Raw genomic sequence first — 22,210 nt, 5'->3', positions numbered from 1 at the left:
TGATTTGGAAACCTTGCTTGCAAATCATTTTAAAAAGTGTATTTTCTTTTTTTAAGACTACACATAATACATGAAAATCTGTTATTAAACTTTCCTCCCTTAAAAACTGTTTAGGGACTTCCCTGGCGGTCCAGTGGTTAAGACTTCGCCTTCCAGTGCAGGGGGTGAGGGTTTGATCCATGGTCAGGGAGCTAAGATCCCACGTGCCTCACAGCCAAAAAAACTGCAGCATAAAACAAAAGCAATAAAGTAACAAATTCAATAAAGGCTTTAAACATGGTCCCCATTAAAAATTTTTAAAATCTTAAAAAAAAAAAAGAAACCTGCCTGTTAGAGATATCAGATAGAGTGAGAAAGGCGGCACGGTTATTCCTTCGACTTTCTAGTTGGAAATAAGTGGCTAAAATTACATAGTTGAGTAGGTTGTGGGTTGGATAAAATATTCTGGAGGAATATTCTTTCTTTCTTTTTTTTTTTGCCTCACCACACAGCTAAAGCTAACAGTATCTTAGTTCCCCGACCAGGGATTGAACCTGGGTCCTCGGCAGTGAGAGCACAGAGTCCTAGCCACCGCACCGCCAGGGAATTCCCTGGAGAAATATTCTTTCATCAAGATGCTTGGAGCATTGAAACCTTACCACCTCAGCACACAAGTGCTCCAAAAGCTCACATCCCCGTGGAGGAATGAGGATGACAGGCCCTTCGTGGTACTCAAAATGTGTCCACCTGCATTGTTTTTTTTTTCAGCCTCACCCAGTTCTTATTCTTATCTATCCCCTACCCACAAATAAAGAAACTTGACTCTGGGAAGTTAAATAACTTTCCCGAGGTAACTCAGCTAGTAGATGGAATTTCCAGGATTACAACCCAAGTTGAAAGAAAGAGAGCGAGATCTCTAGAAAACTCCCAGGTGGGTGTGGTGTTGGCTACACACCCATCCCTGCAGCCACCTTCCCACGCATGGGGTAGTAATTAATAATCACAGGTCGCTGCCACTTCAAAGTATGATGGAATGAATTGTACAGACTAAATGAGAAGAGTGTGGGGTGTGGGGAAGGCAGCATGATGAAATGGGAGTGGAACCTTGACCAGGCTCCCTGTGTTTCAGCCCCGCTCTGCCACATCCTGGCTGTGCAGCTGTGGGCAGATGGCCAGGTGGCCCCGAGCCCCAGTGGCGTCCCCGCCTCTGCACTGCTGGTGATCTGTGCGCCAACCTCTGTCATGTGCACGGCCATGGTAGACAGCAAGCCTGGGTTTTCCCTGTGTCCACCACACTCTCAGCCACCTGGTACCCATTCTTCCTGTTTGGTTTCACTCTTGCAACAATTCCCAGACTTTTGTGGATTTTTTTTTTTTTTTTTTTTTTTGGCTGCACCGTGGGGCATGCAGGGTCTTAGCTCCCCGACCAGGGGTTGAACCCGCACCCTCGGCAGTGAAAGTGTGGAGTCCTAACCACTTGACCGCCAGGGAAGTCCCCCAGACTTTCATAAAAGTCCCAGAATTGTAGAGTTGACTGGAACCCCCCTCCATCTGGCCCAGCCCTCCACCTCCAGTGGAATCCTCCTCTGCTGCCCCTGAAGGGCCCCTCCAGTTGGGGGATGGGCTGTACTGGGAAGTCTAACTGGCAGGAAGAGCTCCGATCGCTGACCACGTTCTGCCCCCCGCGGCCTTCTCACTGGTCTCGTCCTGCCCCGTGGGGTCACCTCAAGTGTCCCCTCTTCCTCCGCCGCAGGAGCCTGCCCCGTCCCGCCCGCTTGCGCGCTGGGCGCTGGGCTGCACTGGCCGGGTTGTGGGTTTCTCTTCCCAGAGCCGACGTCAGCAGCGGCAGCTCCAGCACCAGCAGTTTCAGAAGGAACTGGAGAAGATCCAGCTCCTGCAACAGCAGCAACTGCCCTTCCACCCACCTGGAGATGTCGCAGCTCAGGACACCGACCTCCTGGACTCGTGCGGACAGTACTCGGAGAGCTCGGCCACCAGCAGCCCCAGCACGTCTCCCAGAGCCTCCAACCACTCGCTCCACTCCAGCGGCTCCACCTCCAGGGCTGCCACCAGCCCCTTCCCGGAGCAGGATGACGAGGGTAAAGCGAGTTGCCATTTTGGTGCCGCCTTCTCTTTCGCTGGAGCACGACCTGAGGACCGTAAAGCCCCATGCCCTTCCTGGGGGTCTCCACGGGATTATGAAGTGCTGTTCCCAAGGGTTCACCGAGGTCTCCCCCCTCCCCCCCCACTCCGGGGGCGGGGCTTCTGCCCCATCCCGAGGCCTCTGCCCCGCAGAGGGAGCCACTGTGGCCCTCCCTCCATCTTGCTGCACAGAGGGCTGAGAGTCGCTGCTGACCAGAGGTGCACTGGCCCTCTGGTTCGAGAGCGCCCCTGAGGCCGGCCGGTGGCCACGTGCAAAGGTGCAGCTGTTGGTCTGCTTTCGTGCGGGAGGGGGGCTCAGGCCGGCGGTCAGGGCCGATCGTCTGAGGGGATTGGTGTGGAACCAGTGCAGGAGACCTCAGAGTCCTGAGTCTCAGGCTGGACACTCTGCTACTGGTCTCTCCATCTCACGCGTCCCCCGGCACTACCTGCATGTTTCCGGTGCAGACCTTTGGGTGGATCTGTAGAGAAGCCGTGTCTTCAGGCTTCTGTCCTCACAGTAGTGAAAGTAAAAGCTGGAACAGAGGGCAGGGGCAGGCGAGGAGGTGGCCCTGGGCGTGACTGGGGGGGGGGGCCCAGCAGCTCCTGCTCTCCAGGGCCCCTCAGTCTGAGCTCAGGAAGCTTGTAGCCACTCTAGCCTCAAGGTTGTTAGGTTATGTTTGTCCTTTTTTCTGTTCTGTCCCAGATGAGGAAACCAGCATGGTGATAGTTGGGAAAATCTCATTCTGTCCGAAGGACGTCCTGGGCCACGGAGCCGAGGGCACAATTGTGTACCGGTGAGTGGCCTGGAGAGCCCTGAGCCTTCACCACCTCACATGCAAGCTCCCATCGGCTCCAGGGGCACAGTGGGGTTATCGCAGTGACCAGATGGAAGAGTTCCCCACAGGGGGAAGTGATGGCCGCAGGGCCGCTGGGCGGTTGGTCAGGGCCCCCCAGGCTATGAGGCCTTCGAGGCAGACGCTGCATCAGGTGGAAGGAGTCCCGCAGGCCCAGGGTTCTCCTGGCGTTTCCACAGCCAACCCCGCTCCTCGTCCTGCAGTGGCATGTTTGACAACCGCGACGTGGCCGTCAAGAGGATCCTCCCCGAGTGTTTTAGTTTCGCAGACCGTGAGGTCCAGCTGCTGCGAGAGTCGGACGAGCACCCAAACGTGATCCGTTACTTCTGCACCGAGAGGGACCGGCAGTTCCAGTACATCGCCATCGAGCTGTGCGCGGCCACCCTGCAGGAGGTGGGTGGCCCCAGGTCACCGACGGCTCTGCCAGCGCCACCGTCGGCTCCCTTCTCCCGGCAGCTCGGGTGCAGTTTTAGGGACTGCCAGTTTCCTTATTTTTTAAATTTCTTTTTAGTAACTTTATTGAGGTTACAATACAACGTATTCGTTTTCAGTGTACGGTTTGATGCATGCTGACAAGGGTATGTACCCATTTTAACCACCAACAGTGGAAATGTAGAGCACTTCCCTCTCCCCAGATTTAGTTGTGTGGTCCCCTCGGCTGCCCGGGGCAGTCTGTGGTTGCAGTTGGTACCTCTCTCCCTCTTGGCCTCCAGGAAACCTGGTCGATCCTTCCTCCCATCGCCGGTCAGGGCTGGTGTGGGCTAGGGGGATGCTAGTTGATGACTTGAGTCATTAAGATAATCCATTGAACCCCTTTTGCGCAGTTTCCAAGCTGTGCAGCTGTGATATTTCAGTATCATTTGGCTTCATTGCAGGCTTACCTGTAGGAGGCAGTGAACTTGGGTTCCTTCCCCTCTCGTCACCTCATTATAAACTAGTAAGCTGGAGCTTTGTTTGTTTGCTTGTTTAAGTCAGTCTTTCAGGGGAAAAGAAAGTCTGATGGAAAATACGGATTTGAACGGAGAATATTGTCAGTAAAACTTCCCATTTGTTTGTTAAAATATGATCAAAGAAAACGAGCTGACCCGATACCAAATGTTTATTAAAGCAAAAACCTTCAGGCCGAATTTTTCTAAATAAGATTGAATCACTTAAAAAAAGAGAGAGAGGGCTTCCCTGCTGGTGCAGTGGTTGAGAGTCCGCCTGCCGATGCAGGGGACACGGGTTCGTGCCCCGGTCCGGGAGGATCCCACATGCCGCGCAGCGGCTGGGCCCGTGGGCCTTCGCCGCTGGGCCTGCGCGTCCGGAGCCTGTGCTCCGCAACGGGAGAGGCCACAACAGTGAGAGGCCCGCGTACCGCCAAAAAAAAAAAAGAGAGAGAGAGAAGGTATGCTGAGGAGCGAAGTCCTGAGGGCCCTGTGCCGTGACCCAGCCTTCGTGTCTCTTGCAGTACGTGGAGCAGAAAGACTTTGCCCACCTCGGCCTGGAGCCCATCACCTTGTTGCAGCAGACCACCTCGGGCCTGGCCCACCTGCACTCCCTCAACATCGGTGAGAAGCCTCCCCTTATCAGGCAGGGGGACAACTTGCTCAGGTGGTCCTTGCCTCTGTCGAAGCTCTTTGCTGCCTCACGGGGTCCCTGTTGTTGAAGAAAGAGAGGACTTAACACATTTGAGAGCCAGAACCTTTACAGGCAGCAGCGGGTCTGTTGAGAATCTGAGGAGGGCCCATCCCCATCGCAGAAGGAGTCCAAGCACGGGACTAACCTGGAGTTTTGTGTTAGTTCACAGAGACCTGAAGCCACACAACATCCTCCTCTCCATGCCCAGCGCACACGGCAGGATCAAGGCCATGATCTCCGACTTCGGCCTCTGTAAGAAGCTGGCAGTGGGCAGACACAGCTTCAGCCGCCGCTCAGGGGTACCCGGCACAGAAGGCTGGATCGCCCCGGAGATGCTGAGCGAAGACTGCAAGGAGAACCCCGTGAGTGTAGGCGTGGCTCTGTGAAAACTGCGGAAGCAGCCTCTTGTTCCCGGGGGATTCAGAGCCTCCAGGCCCGGGGGGGGGGGGGGGGGGGGGGGGCGGGCTGGAGCACTCACTGCCGGAGAGGGACGTTTCTGTAGCGGAGAGCTTCTCCCCCAGCAGCACTCTGCCAGCACTCTAACACTGTCTCCTGTCCAGAGGAATGAAAGGGGTGAATGTAGGCAGTTGTCTGTTTTTTTCCCCCGTACTCTTCCAATCCTTTCCCCCCCTATTTTGGGCAACTGGAAAATCAGGACTTGCGTAAGGTGAGCAAGCTTCCAGTTTTCATTCTGTTTTTAATTTGTTTTTGTTTTTCCAGCTTTCTATTTTGAGAATTTTTAGACATACAGAAAATTGAGAGCAGTGAATGCCTCTGTACCTCTACCTAGATTCAACATTCGTCCGTATTTTTCACTCTCTGTCTGTTCCTGCAACCATTCGAATATGAGTGGCAGGACTCCCAGCCCTTTACCTTAAACACCTCAGCACACGCCTCCCAAGGACAGGTACCTTCTACCTCCTGACCACCTACCCATGCTCACACCTCAGCCATTAATACTGTTTCCATTGATACCTAGTGTTCAATGCATATTCAAGTTTCCCCAGTTGTTCACCAAATGTCTCTTGTAGAGCTGGTTTCTGTAAAGCAGGACCCAATTAGGTGTGTTTGTTACATGGCGCTTGATTCGGTCTCCTTTCATCAACACAGTTCTCCCAGCTTTCTTGTCCCACGACGGTGGCTCTTTGCAGAGTCGGGGCACTTCTCTGTAGAATGCCTCGCTCGGGATTCGCTCACTCATTTCCTCTTGGTGGTATTTAACTTGCCTGTTCCTTGTATTCCTGTGAACTAGACATAGGTCTAAGGGCTTGACTAGATTCAAGTTAAGTGTTTTTGGTAAGAACAGTCCCAGTCGGGTTGTACCATTACTGCATCCCTAATGGTGATGCTGAGTTGAAGCAGCTGGTGCAGGCGGGGACACTGGCATCTCCCCTTTGTTAGGACTGTGTGGGGCGATGCTCTGGCAGAGTGTGAATATCCCATCACCAGCAGTCACCCACCTGATGGTTCAGCGTCCATTGGCAATCCTTGCCTGAATCACTGCATTCGTAGAAAGTCTACATTTATTAGCTGACATTTTTCTGTAAAGAAGAACTTTATTTATATTCCTTTTCTCTCTCTCTCTCTGTGGACTCACGGATTTAAAAAAAATAGCAGTATAATCCATTGTAGTCCTTACTCATTTTTGTTTGTTTTTGGTTTTGTTCCTATTCCTTTTGGTACTCAGATTGTTCCAGTTTGGCCAGCAGGAGCCCCTTCACGCTGGCTTCTGCATCCTTTTGCTGAGAGCCCAGTCATGTTTGAGCACCTTGCTTTCTAGCCCAGTAAGACATTGGAGGATTATGTGGCGTTCCCTGATCAGACTTGGATGGAATCAGCCATCCTAAAATAGATTAGATTCAGTGGAGCCTCTTATCCTACTCACAGGGGACCGCAGCTGGTCAGTTAATCAAAAAGGTCAGTTACGATGAAAAATCATAAGGAAATACATACACACCTTAAACATTTTATTTTGACTTAAAGTAAGTCATGTGACTCTTTAAGGAAGTCTTTGATGTAAGACAAGATCTTTTTTTTGACTTGGGTCCAACTGAATGGAGTTGTTCGTTTCCTCTCTTGTATGCAGCCCACTCACATGCCTTCTGTGACTTCTAGATCGAGACTCAGACATTTCAGACACCTCCTAAGCGATTTGAAAGCAGAATCCTAGCTTTCAGCTATTTATGTCCTGTCGCTTACAGTTGAGTCTCCCACATCTAATTCCACAGCAGTTTTTGTAGCAACTCCCTCGCATTGAGTCTTTCCAAAGATTCAGCTTACCTCAGACTTGGCGGCCCGTGTATTCTATCAGCTTATGGAGTATTTAAACTACAAGGACAAGTGGCAGAAATGAGTTTGGGAAAGAACATAACTGAGCCTAGAGATGAGCCCATAGGGTTGGGGGCAGAGGGGCCCAGCATGTGGGACGCAAGCCCCCAGGGGGCAGCATGAGTGGTAAGGATGCTGGGGAGTCAGGCAGCCTGGGCTGCAGGAAACGGAAAACGGAGAGCATTAACGACACAGTCAGTAGGTGAGAAGTGGCCACCAGGTGAGCGCTTCAGTGGTGGTGGACTTGTTCCTCCTGTCCTGAATCTGTCACCCACCTAAGGAACATTCTGATGAAGTAGAACAAAGATGACTGGGCTCGGGAATAAGACCTGCATCTTGTCCTGGTTTGTCGCTATCCAGCAGTGACCCTGGGCTTGTCATTGAGCCTTTCTGTCCGTGTCTTCATCTGGGGATGGTGACATTTGCTCTGCTCACCTCACAGGGCTCTTGTGAAGGGTGTGTTTTCTCCAGTGAGGAAGGCGACGAGCTCCTGGCTTTCTCTCGCTAGAGCCTCACGTTGTCTGGTGGAGAATCCGAGTGGCGGGGCCTGACGTGAGGGACCCACGCCGTGCTCGGGAACCATCCCAGTGTAACACCCCATGTAGACATGCTAGGCGTCATACACACACATTTCATCTGTAGGCATGGAATGGTTTCACGGGATAAGTGAGACGTGGTATTAGATAACATCAAAGTGAGCTCACTGGAAATTTGTTAACTAATCTTCTTCTGGGACTGTTTTTGGGTTTTTTTGGTCTATTTTATTTATTTTTTTAACATCTTTATTGGGGTATAATTGCTTTACAATGGTGTGTTAGTTTCTGCTTTATAACAAAGTGAATCAGTTATACATATACATATGTTCTCTGGGACTGTTTTTGAACTAAAAACTTTTTTTTTTTTTTTTGGCCACGCCACGTGGCTTGTGGGATCTTAGTTCCCTGACCAGGGATCAAACCCGCGCCCTCGGCAGTGAAAGTGCAAAGTCCTAACCACTGGACCACCAAGGTATTCCCACCAAAAACTGGTTTTATTTCGTTTATTAACCCAGTGTTAAGACCTGTCATATGTGGACACCTTGGAAGTCCCTGGGGGGACAACAGGGAAGCAAACGCACAGAAATTCCTGCCCACGAGGAGTTGCATGCTGGTTGGGTGAAGAATAACTAGCAGCAAGGAGAGAGCGTCCTGTGGGCCGAGCACTGGTTTGAGCCACCGTTTTCACACTTAACGTGTGCATCTAATCTTCACAACAGCCCCATGGGGTCATCCTCGTTTCGTGGTCATGGACGCTGAGGCGCAGAGTGACCAGGGGGCTTCCGAGGGCCAGTGGCAGAGCCAGCAGGCATCGCAGGCATTGGGTCCAGAGCCCAGTTCTCCACTGGGACCTCCAGCACTCGGGTGGGACCTGCAGGGCACCCAGCACTGCTCTGAGGCCATCAGAACTTTCAGCCGGCTCTCCTAAGGCACCTTCTAGGTGGAAGAATCAGCAGCAACAACCCCCTCCTCTGCTGCTGAGTTAGAATGAGAATTCTCCCCTGAAGCCCTCTGATGCCCCGAGTTTCTTTTCAGACCTACACGGTGGACATCTTCTCTGCGGGCTGCGTCTTTTACTACGTGATATCTGAGGGCAGCCACCCTTTTGGCAAGTCCCTGCAGCGGCAGGCCAACATCCTCCTGGGCGCCTGCAGCCTGGACTGCCTGCACCCTGAGAAGCACGGTGAGCGGGCAGCAGCGTTCGGGGGCCTCGGGAGCGGCCCCTGCGGGTGGGAGTGGGGCCGGCTCTGACTCCCCAGAGGCCCTTCTTTCCAGCTGCTCGCCCTGTGGTCCTCAGTGAACTGACGACTGGGTCCAGAGCTGGTGGAGGGCTGGGTAGGGTGTCCTCGAAGCGCCGCCTTCTAAAGCCAAGCAGTTCCTGGGTTCCTTCAGGTCACACGATGACCTGTGTGACCTGGGTAAGGCCCCCTTGGGGGACCTCTGTTTTCCAGCTTGTGACTCGTGAGGGTTAAATAATCTGAGGTCCCTTCCTGCCCTGACGTTTGGGGAGACGGAAAGGCCATGCTGCATACACTGGGCTCTCGTGTGTGGGCCAGTGGTCAGCGCGTGCGGCCTGGGCTGAGGACAGACGGGCTGGGTCCTCGCTCTCCAGGCACGCAGCTGACAAGTCTTTCTGCCTGACTTCAGGGTTTCCCGCATTATAATTGGCCCGTGACACCCCACTGTTGCCTTTTGAAAAACTTTAAACCATCTTACTGTTTTGCCCATGGATTAATTTTCCTTATTCTCTGGAGACAAAACAGATTAGCATAAAGGCTAGAATCCCATTATACAGTGATGAATGACTGCTCCTAATACCTTTGTATCTATTATTCTGATCATCTAGCTAGACATGTATGCATATTTTTATAAAAATGGGGTTAAATAGTGCATAGTATTTTGCAGCACACCCGTTTTTAAACTTCATCTTGACTCTCTCTGCGTCCGTCCGCATTCAGCCAGCACGTCATCCTGGTGGCCCACAGTCCAGCGTGTGGAGGCACAATGGTGTCACCCGAGCCTCTGATATCGAGTATTTCTAATCACTCTTTTTCACTAACCGCGCAGTGAGGACTCTCCTTGGCTGAAGTCTTGTGCAAGCTCTTATGTTATTGGATTGAGTTCCTGTCCGTAGAACCTTGAGTCACAGGGCATGCAGACTGTCAGGGTTGTGGGTATTTGCTTGTGGCTTTAGACTGGTAATAACGAGTCGCATGTTTATTTTCCTCCTTTGTAGAAGACGTTATTGCCCGGGAGTTAATAGAGAAGATGATTGCAATGGATCCTCAGAAGCGCCCGTCAGCGAAGCATGTGCTGAAACACCCGTTCTTCTGGAGCCTAGAAAAGCAGCTCCAGTTCTTCCAGGTGGAGACATTTGTTTTCTTTATCAAAAATTTTCATGTAACCTTTCCAGTTTTTTTTCCAGAAACTACAGCAAAGGACAAAGATCAAATGACCCCGTAATTCCATAACCGAGAGATAACCACAGTTGACATTTTAATATATTTTCTCCATACGGGCAGACCGGGTTTGGCTCCAGACCACCCTGATAAAGCAGATGTCGCAATAACGGGAGCCACATGAACGTTTCGGTTTCCCGGTGCATATAAGAGTCCATGTTTACACTATACTGTACTCTAAGTGTGCGATAACATTACGTCTGAGGGCAGGTGTCTTCCAGGGACCCTCACACTAGCCAGGTCACTTTGTTGTGTGTGTGTGTTTTTTTTAATATTATTAACATTTTTTGATTAATGTCCTTTTTATTTATTTATTTATTTGGCTGCACCAGGTCTTAGTTTGGCACGCGGGTTCCCTAGTCTTAGCATGTGGGTTCTTTAGTTGCGGCATGTGAACTCTTAGTTCCGGCATGCATGTGGGATCTAGTTCCCCGACCAGGGATCGAACCTGGGCCTCCTGCATTGGGAGCACAGAGTCTTAGCCACTGGACCACCAGGGAAGTCCCTATCCAGGTCACTTTGATGATCACAAGACATAGAGCAGGAATGAAGCTCACACAAAGGGACCTTCACCCCACCAGGGTTAGGATGTAAACTCTCAGTATCTCCAAGTCACGTGCCTTGCGAACACCCCCAGCTTCCGTCCGCGTCACTAGCTGTACCGACGTTGCGGCTCAGCACCATGTGCCCCCTGTGTACCCGAGTTGACCATCAATCCCCCCCCACCAAGGCTTTCTTCCCGCAACTGCAAGTTAGACGGCCAGCCAGTCTGACTTCATCTTCATCAAAGAAAGAAAAGCCAGGGCTTCCCTGGTGGCGCAGTGGTTGAGAGTCCGCCTGCCGATGCGGGGGATGCGGGTTCGTGCCCTGGTCCGGGAAGATCCCACGTGCTGCAGAGTGGCTGGGCCCGTGAGCCCCATGAGGCTGCTTGGTGGACCTGTCTCACTGGCCGGGGCTCAGAGAGGCCCGTGCTCAGGTGCATACCTCGGACCCCGAGCAGGATTTAGATCCAGGGCCGGGGCCTCCAGAGCCCACACTCTTGTCACCAGCTTTTCTCCTCTGAAAGAAGTCTTGGCTTCATCTGTCTTTCCTAATTGTTTGAATGAGGAGTGACAACCCTGCATCAGTCATGGCTCTGAGCATGTCCTGTTCCAGTGGGTACACAAAAGTCACAGGATGCGAATCAAAATGGACCTTTTTTTTTTTTTTTGGTTCATCGATGAATACGGTTTGCACACGTGGCGCTGTGTGGCATGTATGTGTGAAACACGGGCGAGGCACTGCAGGTCTGAGGTGGAGATGGTCCGTGTGGGCCTCTCCTCAGCGAGTGGCAGACGGGGCTGCTCCCAGGGAAGAGGTGATGGACAGGGGAGAAGGCAGGACGCTTGCTGCCCGGCTCTGGGCTCAGGCTCAGGCAGGGGTGGCCGTCCCGGCACTCAGAGTGTCCGTCCTCTGGCTCTCAGAGCCTCTGCACACTGACTGTTACCTGTTGCCCTGTCTCCCTCCCAGGACGTGAGTGACCGGATAGAGAAGGAGTCCCTAGACGGCCCGATAGTGAAGCAGCTGGAGCGCGGCGGGCGGGCTGTGGTGAAGATGGACTGGAGGGAGAACATCACTGTCCCCCTCCAGACAGGTGACCTCGCGGTGCCCCCGGGGTCAGTGTTGGTGGAAGCGGTGCAAAAGCAGCAGCTGTTTCTGAGAAGCAGACGTGGAAACGGCAACTCCAGGCCGTTTGGGGCTCCAAATACCGCTTCTGGGATTGAGGCTTCCTGTGGTTTGGATACAGGTCACACCATTGCTCTGACGTGTGTCCCAGTTGTCTGAGTGACAGGTCAGTGACAGGTGTCTTGCCCTCGGCGGTCATTTCTGATCGCAGGTGAGAAAGGGAGGTGGAATTCAGACTAACACTGCTGCCCTGGGGTTCAGTCTGGGGAAGTGCGCCTGTCAGTGACAAGAATGGAGTTAGGTCATGATTTGGTCCGATTGCTTGATCCCCAGGAGCCCCAGGAATTGTTTTCTTTCGAAATCTGTTTTGTCTGTTACATTGCCTTCCTTGTTTTTTTCGTAGATCTGCGTAAATTCAGAACCTATAAAGGCGGCTCTGTCCGAGATCTCCTCCGGGCCATGAGAAATAAGGTGAGGGCTATGAGCACACGGCGGTCCGGGCGGGGCCGCAGCGCAGCCCCCCCTGCTCATATCCCTTCTCTGGGGGTCCTCCAGCCCCTCTGGATGAGGACCTCACAGAGGCTGGGAGGCCTCGGCTGCACAGGAAACACTAGAGGCTGCTTCTTCCCCTGAATGAACTTTCCCTCCAGGGATGTTGAGGCGGGGATACAGGTCACAGTGCAGCCTCTGCTAGAAGCGGGCTCCCGGGTGCTACATCCTTTGCTGACTTGTTCGGTGCCTGGATGTGCACAGATGAACTCCTTCTGACGGGGTGGGGGTGGGGGGGCCTTCCCGCCCGGGACTGGCCCCGCCCTCCCCGCGCAGGCCTCGCCCCGCCCTCCCCGCGCAGGCCTCGCCCCGCCCTCCCCGCGCAGGCCTCGCCCCGCCCTCCCCGCGCAGGCCTCGCTCGGCTCCGAGGCCTCCCGGGAAGGAGGGGAAGCGGCGCCCGGTGCTGGTGGGTGGTTCCTTTACGCGGCCTAACGGTCGGTGTTTCTTGAGCGAGGGTCTTGCCGGGTCCCGCGGGCTCCTCTCTGCTGACCGTGGGTCTGTGTCGCCCCCCTCCCGTCTACAGAAGCACCACTACCGGGAGCTGCCCGAGGAGGTGCGGGAGACGCTAGGCCCCCTTCCCGACGGCTTCGTGCGCTACTTCACGTCGCGCTTCCCCCACCTCCTCTCCCACACCTACCGTGCCATGGAGCTGTGCCGCCGCGAGAGGCCCTTCCAGCCCTACTACCACGAGCCCCCCGAGCCCCGGCCGCCAGTGACTCCAGACGCCCTCTGAGCCAGGCGGCCTCCGTGCCGGCGGCCCCGCTGGGACCAAGGGCCTGGTCTCTACAAGCCACAGCCTGGCGTCTCCTGCCGAGCAGGGAGACCAGGCTGCAAAGCCAAGTGCCTCGAGCTGCCTGCTCTGCAGCCAGCAGGGGAGGATGCTGACCCCGGAAAGTGGGAGGCGTGACCGCGCCCCCCCTCCCGACCCACGAGGGAGCTGGGAAGACATTGGCCGTGAAAGCTTGACCATTGGGGGACGGCTGCGAAGGAGGGCCATTCCCAGAGGCAGAGGGGAGCACCCTCTGCCTTCTCCTGGATAAACTCGCTTCAGACTTCCGTTTCTTTTAAAACTCCCTGTGAGACGCCACTGTGTGGGCCCTTAAGGAAGAGAGCTGAGGGAGCCCTCAGTGGTGCCTACGTGCTGGGACCGGGAGCGTCTCTCTCTTGGACCAGCCGGGCCGAGGTGCACTAAGTGCAGCCTCCGCTAGAAGCAGGGCTCCGGAGGAGAGGGTGCCCAGGAGGAGGAGGACCTTCAGAGGGCGTCATCCCCAGGGATCGGAGATGCCTCACTGATCACAGACGCGCCCACAGGTTCCCAGGTCACTGTAACCAGTGTTTCCTCGGGGGTGGCGAGAGCCTTGAGGGTGGGGACGCGGTGTGGGGAGAGGCCAGCCTGGAACTCTGGAAGGTGAGTGTGTGTCTGCGGGTCTCTCAGAAACAAAGAGGATGCTGCGTTCTGAGACAGCTGTGGCCCAGGGCACCGGTGGCCTGAATGGTGGCCTTTGGTGGAGTCGTGCCCTGGGGTGCTTGGGGATGTTGAGGAGCATTTGGGGGCAGGAGGTGATAAGTCCCCTGGCTATGAAGGAAAGCAGCTCCGATCCCGGCAGGGACAGGCCTTTGGGACCAGAGGGGAGCAGGCCAAACGGGACACTCGTGGCCCCCCGGGGAGAGCCCTGGCCAGCAGGTGGGCGATGAGGCTGCTCTGTCCCTGGAGCTGGCAGGACGGGCCAGGGGTTAGAGGGCCAAGGCCAGGGTCACCACACACTTTCGGGCAGGCTTTTCTGTTTCTCTTGGCAGATTTTAATAACTTTATATTTTGATCATACTGTAGAATGCTACATTAGCGTGAGCTGAACTTAACTTGAAGCTTGTGAGGAAGTAATGCAAGATATAGAATACATCTTCTATTTTGTAAGGTACCCAAAGTCCCATCCCCTCCAGAAAGAGTGTTCGTATGTTGAACATTCTCTAATGCTGAAGAGTAAAACGTTATAGCAACACTATATACATGTATGAAAGTAATATTCTCTAAATAATGTGAATACCATGGGGTTTTTTCCCCCTAAAATTAATATAATTTTTAACTTTAGTTTTAGTCAAAAACTCCTCTGTCTTTTCTCTACCGAGAGGCTTAGAGGTTAAATGCAGTCAGGGTACCACGTAAGGAAGCGTTTTGCGTGTGCTTTCTCCAGCCAGGGGAATGGATCGTTGCAGTTCGGTCCTAGTGAACCCAGAGACTCCTCTCAGGAGGAAGAATGTTACTGTCTGGTTTTACTAACAGAGAAATCGCTGTTTCTTCTCCTTGTAAGACGTTTTCTGGTGGTGGATTTGAATGAGGGCCACTCATCAAAAGCGCTCATTCTGCCTTCGGAGAATTCAGTTCCCTTCCTTTCCTAATGCCTAATGTCACTTTTTTTTCTTTTCTCCTTTTAATGTTATCCTACATCTTTAAACCTCATCAGTTACCTCATTTAGACCTGGGAACCCCGGCATCCTTGGTCAGCATCGTGGTGTCTTGTACCACGCTGTCCGTTTCTCAGGAACACAGCCGGACGGTTTTCTTCTCCCCGCTCTGATGCTCCTGAGCCAGCGCCCTCCCGCGCTGTTCTGTGGCGGCTCTGCAGGTCGCTTTGCCGCCGGGCCTGACCGGTGAGACAGTACGAAGTGGAGAAGGTGCCGTGAGCGATTTAAAGGACCGTCAGCTTCCTGTGCTGGGGGCAGTGGGGGGCGGGGCTGTTGGCGAGGCAGCTGCCTTGCCTCGTGGTCGCTGCTGAATGTTCTCTCTGGGGAGTAGCCAGGTCATTCTCAGCAGCCCAGGGTTTATGTCATCTCTCTGTTTTGGCCCAGCTTGCCTCCAGGACAGCTTTTTTAAAAATTCCTTTTCTGCTTGCAATACTAGTTTTTAACTACCCAACTTTCTCAAACTCATTTATTCAATGTATTTTATTTGAGCACTTACTGTATGAGCTGGGCAGGATATCGCATGCTAGGGACACAGGTGAACAAAATAGGCAAAACCTTGGCTTTCATATGAGCCAGTGATAGACGGCAGTGAGTAAATATCAGTGCTGCAAAGAAGATGCGGGCGTGGGGAAGGGCGTGCGTTTGGGGTTTTCACCCATCAGATCCGGGGTCAGATTGCCTTCTGTCCATCTTCTCTCCGTCACCTTTGGGAACCCAGTCACCCGTCAGTCCTCCAGGCCACTTGAAAAGGTCTCTTGTGGGCACCATCTGGTTTATCCCATCCTGGTCTCTAGAATTCTGGTTTCCTGTTGTGCTCGGCGCAGCGGGAAGGTGTCTTCCTTTCTCGAAAAGAGGGTTCTGCACCTGCCGCGTGTCCTGTCACTGCTGAGCTGTTTGATCTTTAGTACGATTCTTTGAAGGCTGTTTGACTTTTTACAAGTACACCATCTTCATCTTTAAGACAGAATTTATTCGCATCTGTTAGGGATCCCAAGGACACCATAATCTATTTAAATCTTGTGTTGACCCTTGTATCGAATCTGTCTTTGGCACACCTGCCAGAATTCTCATGTTGCTTATTGAGTCCTTTTAACTTTAATTTTTAGAGAGCTCCACCTGTCACTGGGCACCAGAGTGTCTGCACTCTTGGGAATCATTGGTGTTACATGATAAGTCACTAAACCACCTGGTGGCTGATGTATAAAATCCCAGATGCAAAGGTCCCCTCCCATCTCCCCCTCACTCAGTGCAAGAGTCATCATAGGCTCTTCCCAGGGAGACGTTATTCCGACCCATTACACGTATTTCAGTGGAAGAGCCACAGGTTAGTGGGTCCAGCAAAGTGCTTCCTTTCCACCAACTGGAGAAGAAGGGTCCTTATCAGAGCTCGCCCTGATGCTTTGGGGGAGGTTTTGTGTGAACGCGATTCATTTATCACCGCAGTGAAAGAGATGAACTGGTGGTTGATCTGACCTCGAAGGTGTGGGGGGCCTTTGGGTTGCAGGGCTTTGTCCTCTTGGCCACTTTCTTCTCTGAAGGTAGACTGTGGCCAGGCTTGGATTTCCCGGGACTGTTCTCATTGTGCATCTCTGGTCATCGGATCCTCAGCCTTGAAGTCCTCCAGGAAGGTGGGCTGGTTCCGTTTTCACAGCCTTCTGTGCTGGAAGACAGAGCACAGCACGCCTGTAAGGAGCCTCTTTAAATTCTCTTTAGCTTTCTCTCTGCTCATTTAGCTTCTGAAATCCCTCTTCCTCGTATTTTCCAGTGTTTCTTTTCCTTGGCCACCCTTCACCATCCCGGAGTAGTTGTTTCAGTTAACTGTGCTCTGGCGCATTGGCCTTGCCTGGAAGAAAGTTGCCAGGTGTCCTGTACAGATGAGCCAGAATTCCGCCTTCCAGTGTTGGACCCGTTATCCTTTAAACCAAAGTGTCTACTCGTCCTTGTACTTGGTTTTCTTTATGAAACAGTGATTTCCACGAGTAACAGGTCCTGATTTTTTTATCGGCACTTAAATCCTCTCTGTATTCATTGGAAAACCACAAAGACAGCATCTGCGATGAGCCTCCCCCCAGAGCAGCCTTAACCAACACTTCCAGCCAAAGTCCCCACCCCACCCGCCTCACCCCGTGCTCTTGAGTTTCTGGCGGGTACAGTATTCCTTTTCAGTGTCCCAGAAGCTGTGACGGGGGAGTCCCCGCTTACCTAGAAAGCATTACCGGTCAACTCTGCAGCATTCTCAGATGCAAACCTTAGGTAGCGTTCTTTTTGCAGTGACCTATTTATTTAACCTATTTATATTTATTTAATTTTTACTCTGAAGTGTATCCAGTGACAATTGCACTTGCTTAAAGCACATCAGATTTGCTTTGGACAACACCCCTGACCATTTAAAAACTGGAAACGGAAAAGTTATACTGTATCCTTCCACAGGATGGACGCCTTATAGTAGTTTTGTCATTAAAGGATAAATAATTTGGTTGGGGTAAAAATGTTAATTTTTAAGTGATTTTTTTTTTTTTTTAAATTCTGTGCCATTGTGTCTTCTCTGTGGGCAGTTAATTGTTGGATGGGTCTGTGTTAATTGTGTGATACAATCCTCTGTGGAACCTGAAATCCTCTTTTTAGCTTTGTATTTTATAAACTGCCAGGTTGTACAGTTTTTATGTGTATTTTTAAAGCTTGATGGCTTGAGGGTATCTAAGTTAAACGGCCTATTTTTGTACCTCCTGTACAGTTTTATAATTCTGCTGATTGATAATGGCACCTGACGCTGAACCGACCACAAATAAAAGTAGTTTTAGATTTGGAAGCCAGCTCCATCTTCTTCGAGGCTTGACCACCACTGTCAGACCAGGGGTCGTTCTTGGCTGTCTTCCTGGGTGGGAGTCTGGCTGGTGGAGCCAGAGCAGTGGGCTTAGCGGGTGGGAGGATGGACGGGAGAGGTGCGTGTGTTTACTTGCTGGTGTTCATGGCAGGGTCCGGGGGCTGGAGAGTCCTTCTTAGTTTCTGTGGGCAAAGCTTCCTTGAAACACTGCAGGAAGTCCCCCAAAGTATTGATTTGGGCTGAATTCCAGGAAGGTGGCCATGTTGGGACAGACATGCCTCCTGATGAGGCAGGGTTTGGGGCAGGTGTAAATAGGTTATAGGACCAGGAAATCCACAAGGGGAAAAACACCAGGGAGGTAACTCAGCCAGCACAGCTACGGGAAAGCCGTGACCTGTGCGTGTCAGAAGCACATAAGACATCTGCCCAGACGCCAAGGAATGAGCTCAGCAGCCGGTCTGTTGGATTTTAGGATCCTGGCAACATGCTCTCACCTTCTCTTACCCCATCCGCTCTGGTGAAATCAGAGGAGGCTCTGCTTTCTCTTGCACCACCAGGAAGGAGCTGCTCACAGGAGGACCCCGAGGGCCCACCGGCCCCAGGACAGCGTAGCAGAGGCTCTGCGTGGAGGCTGGCCCCCTCTGGCCTGCCAACCAGCGTCCCATCCCCCCATTCCCCACCCCCACCCAGTGGGCACCAGGAGTGCACCTGAGAGCCGTGGACACACCCTCTGTCTGAAGCACTGGTCCTTGGATGCACGCGGGGCTTCAAGACCCTGTTGGCACCTGCCGGCTGCTTCCTGTTGCTTGGGTTCCCCGCAGAGCTGTTAATCCAGGGTTGGGATGGTGTCCTGGACTGGCTGGTAGCACCCTCAGCTGCTGCTGAGAACAGGGAGAGGTGTGGGCCCTCAGGAGGGAGGCCAGCAGGTGGTCAGGCCGGGGCCACAGTCTCAGGGCACTGAGGTAGGGTGTGTCGCTTTCATGCTGAGTCAGGGTAGGGCTGGGAAGAGGATTTTTCTTCTGAGTGTTTTGGTTATTAAATATATGTGCAGATGTACCCAACTGTATTCCATCAGTGAATGCACCTATCTGACTGTCTTTCTATGTTTGTCCCATCTCTCTCGTGTGTGCTGGACCCATGCCTTAGCTTCACGAGACCGTAACAGCCAACGTCACAGCCCAGCCTGCTTGCCCTTCCCTCAGGGCTGGGCACTGCACTGGGGCGTCTGTGCCCCAGTGGCTGGTGGGCCGCATTCCCTTCTCCCTGCAGACCAGTATTTCCCCAAGATCAAGAACATTGAAATGAAATGAGAGCATTCTTTAACACCATACACAAAAAACAAGCTCAAAATGGATTGAAGACCTAAATGTAAGGCCAGATACTGTAAAACTCACAGAGGAAAACATGGGCAGAACACTCCCTGACATAAATCACAGCAAGATCTTTTTCAGTCCATTACTCTGGGAGATACTAGATAAAAACAAAAATAAACAGATGGGACCTAATGAAACTGAAAAGCTTTTGCACAGCAAAGGAAACCATAAACAAAACGAAAAGACAACCCACAGATTGGGAGAAAATACTTGCAAATGATGCGACCGACAAGGGATTAGTCTCCAAAATTTACAAACAGCTCATGCGGCTTAATATCATCAAAACAAATTTAACATCCTTCACTTTGGTGAGAGGCTGCCTAGACCCTTCGCCAAGGCCATAAATCAGGTCATGAACCCGTGTCTGGACCAATGAACTGTGGGCAGAGGAGCAGGGCTGGTGAGACCGTGGCAACCCCTGGGAAACCATGTTGGAAGACAGCAGGGGTTCCCGGGGGAAGTTTCCTGAAACAGGAGGGGCAGGGTGGGCAAGAGAGCAACTGTGTAAATAAACTTGGCCTCTGAGAGGGCTGGCAGGTGAGTCCAATAAGTACTCTTCCCTGCCCCCTCCTCCCTGAGCCTCTCCAAATCCACCTTCCCCTGCCCAGCCCGCCTCAGAGCCACAGAAGTATGCTCAGCAAGTTTGCTAGCAGGCAACGCAAAGCTAGAAAGACGATACATGACCCAATTAGGAGTCCAGAAGATATCGGGAAACCGGAATGCTGAGCCCAAAGAAAGGTGATGGGAGATGCGTCAGACCTTGCCATTGACGATGGGGCTGGGGGTGGAGGGCAGGCGGTGAGGGGCCTGGAAACTGCTGCAGACTTTTTTTTTTTAAAGATTTTTTTTGACGTGGACCATTTTTCGAGCCTTTATTGAATTTGTTAAGAGTATTGCTTCTGGGTTTTTTTTGTTTTGTTTTTTTAATGTTTTCGTTTTTTGGCCCCGAGGCATGTGGGATCTTAGTTCCCCTACCAGGAATTGAACCCGCACCCCCTGCATTGGAAGGCAAAGTCTTAACCTCTGGACCGAGAGGGAAGTCCCTGTCACAGACATTTGAAGACACAGGAGTTTGGCCGAGAGAGACGTGGGGGCAGCTGGTGGGCGCTCGGATGTCTGTCGTGTGATGAGCAGGCTTTGCTGTCTTGCTCCAGGGAGTCTGAGCTGGAAAAGGGGCAGCAGGGTCCCCAACAGCAGATCCCGGCTCCCGGAGAGAGGGCTGCCTAACAGCTTGAGCCGCCCAGCAGGGCCAAAGGAGGATTGCAAGTGAGCGAGTGGAGGAATCCAACAGAGGGGAAGGGCCTCACCCTGAACAGATGAGGGGAATTCTTCTTTGGGTCAGAGGTTGAACTCGGGTCCCTTCCAAATAAGCATCTGTGCCTGAGGCCCACCCCTCCCTCTTATGAGTTCCTGGAAAAGGGCTGCACAGTGGATGTGAATCACAGGAAGTGGGGAGGGGAGGCGCCCAGAAAGAACTGTTCACGATGGGGTGGGGTGGGGTAGCCATTTTCCAGGATTCTCCAGGGGCGTCCCCTGCTCCAGACGAGGTGCACTGAGAGGTGGCTGGTACCAGGTGAGAGAACCAAGGGCCACAGCTGACGCATCGAGGACAATTTCCCAAAGTTTGTAGCTTAGAATACTAGTTCCAACGGAGATTAAACTTAGAAAAAAAGGGCTCAATGACCAAATAAGTTCAGGAAATGCTGAATTAAATAGATTCCCTCTTCACTGTAATACCATTCAGAGGCCTTTTACATGCTAACGGGATATTCTCCTAGAGGGAATATACCCTTATCTCCAATTTTTGCCTTTAATTAAAAAAAAAAAAGAGAAAAGAAAAGAAGGAGGGGTGTTTGGAGTGACAGAAATAATGCTATATTTTCATCAGATCTTATTTTCCTCTTTCCGGATACCCAGGAAGACAGCAGTCCCAGACTCCCTTTAAGTTAGCTTAGGACATGTGACTAATTCCGGCCACTGGTCCATTTAAGAGCCAGCACGACATTCCAGTGCTCTCCGTTCGACTCAGTGATGGGCCATCGTGGAGGCACAAAACGGAAGCCACGTGAATCAGAGTCACCTGACTCAGAACAGACTTCTCATCAGCGAAACAAGAAACCCTTGCACTCGGCCACAGAAATGTCTGGGTTCATCACCGCGGCTGAGCTGAGCCCTCCTGACTCAGACAGTAGGTACAGGTCCAGGGAAAAGGCCACTACATATGCCCAGGAAATGTGAGGCCGATGCTGGACTGTCTGCCTTTAGCAGGATCGAAAGCTGGTGCTCTCAGATGACGCGAGGGCGCGGAGAAGAGGGATTCTCTACCTGCTGCTCTGACTTTCCCCACCAACAAATAACATGTTTGGCCCTGATGGTTACCTGGACTGGCTTACCTGGATGGTTACCGTGCTGGGGCAACACCTGATGCGATGTAGGCTGAACGCAACTAGGGGAGGTGGGTGGGGCAGGGAATAGCGCATCCCCCACTGCCCTTCCTTGGCACAAGGCTGCAGGGTTTGTTGTGGTATCTTTTCCCAGGGACTGGGATGGCCAGGTTGGAAGGGAGGGGGTGGAGGGTGAAGATGGAGAGGAGATGCCTTCTCCTCAGCACCCAGAACAATTTTAGGGGGAGCGAAGGGGGGACAAAGGGTCAGAAGGTGGATAACTTACCCTCGGCCCCACGAAGTGTGGAGTTGAGGTCTGACTTCCGTTCTGGGAGGCTCAGAAGCCCACCTTCTTTCTCTCGTGCTGCAGAAGGAAGAAACAGGAAAAGCACAATAAAACCGCAATGCTGAAAAACACAATAAAACCACAGCTGTTGCTTAGCAAAGCTGCTCTTCCCCTTGCAGCCTGTGAGCCGTGGTGTGTCACTCCAGGTGGCTGGTGGCTGTCACAGGGGCTGGGAGGGCAGGCAGAGAGTGGAGAAAGTGTTGGCTGAAAAGGAAGCCCTCTTATGTCGGATTTGCTGTAACCAGATCTTGACAAAGCCCAGTGCCGTTTTTCAATTGTTCAAACGTTTTTAGCGAAGCCGGTGGTTTTCAAACTTTGACGGTATCAGAGCCATGGTCTGAGGGACTTGGTAAACATACACATGCCCAGGCCCTATCCTGCTTCAGCAAGCCAGGGCCTCTGCATTCTTTAACCTCCCGGTGATGCTTATTATAGAAAGAAGTTTCACAAGATGATCATCGTTAATGCTGTGGTGTGACTTTCACCTGTTAAAAATGAATATCTATCAGTTTTAAAATTCCAATTTGAATGATATTGGATATACTTTTTTAAAAAATCCTGGTTTCCACAAGCCAGTGCCGGGGACTGAGAGGTAGCTGGTCATCCAGTTCCACGGCGGGGTGAGTTGTCTTACTGCAGCAGGGGCGGAGTGCCGGCTCATCAGGTTTGAAAGAATGAGGCCGAGGCC

At 52.4% G+C, this 22,210-nt stretch overlaps 2 protein-coding genes across 3 annotated transcripts in view; both read left to right on the top strand.

The window, feature by feature from the left end:
- The window catches only part of ERN1 (endoplasmic reticulum to nucleus signaling 1), an 82,841-nt gene extending 65,437 nt beyond the window's left edge, over positions 1–17,404 (top strand). The window contains exons 13-22 of one of the 2 annotated variants that reach the window (XM_067714123.1): positions 1,808–2,078; positions 2,825–2,915; positions 3,179–3,368; positions 4,426–4,525; positions 4,758–4,957; positions 8,495–8,642; positions 9,696–9,823; positions 11,428–11,551; positions 11,987–12,054; positions 12,656–17,404. In XM_067714123.1, coding sequence (XP_067570224.1) covers positions 1,808–2,078; positions 2,825–2,915; positions 3,179–3,368; positions 4,426–4,525; positions 4,758–4,957; positions 8,495–8,642; positions 9,696–9,823; positions 11,428–11,551; positions 11,987–12,054; positions 12,656–12,865 — 1,530 coding nt within the window. In that variant the 3' untranslated portion in view covers positions 12,866–17,404. Of the gene's footprint in view, positions 1–1,807; positions 2,079–2,824; positions 2,916–3,154; positions 3,369–4,425; positions 4,526–4,757; positions 4,958–8,494; positions 8,643–9,695; positions 9,824–11,427; positions 11,552–11,986; positions 12,055–12,655 lie in introns of both variants that reach the window. The other variant, XM_067714122.1, reaches the window with a different exon arrangement.
- Positions 12,944–22,210, top strand: part of ICAM2 (intercellular adhesion molecule 2) — a 38,735-nt gene continuing 29,468 nt past the window's right edge. The window contains exon 1 of the mRNA XM_067714128.1: positions 12,944–13,451. The gene's annotated coding sequence lies outside the window, so the exon portion shown is untranslated. The remainder of the gene's footprint in view (positions 13,452–22,210) is intronic.

The sequence above is a fragment of the Pseudorca crassidens genome, chromosome 19 (genome assembly GCF_039906515.1).
Source record: "Pseudorca crassidens isolate mPseCra1 chromosome 19, mPseCra1.hap1, whole genome shotgun sequence".
NCBI classification, from domain to species: Eukaryota; Metazoa; Chordata; class Mammalia; order Artiodactyla; family Delphinidae; genus Pseudorca; species Pseudorca crassidens.
This window is presented reverse-complemented; position numbering and strand designations above follow the sequence as displayed.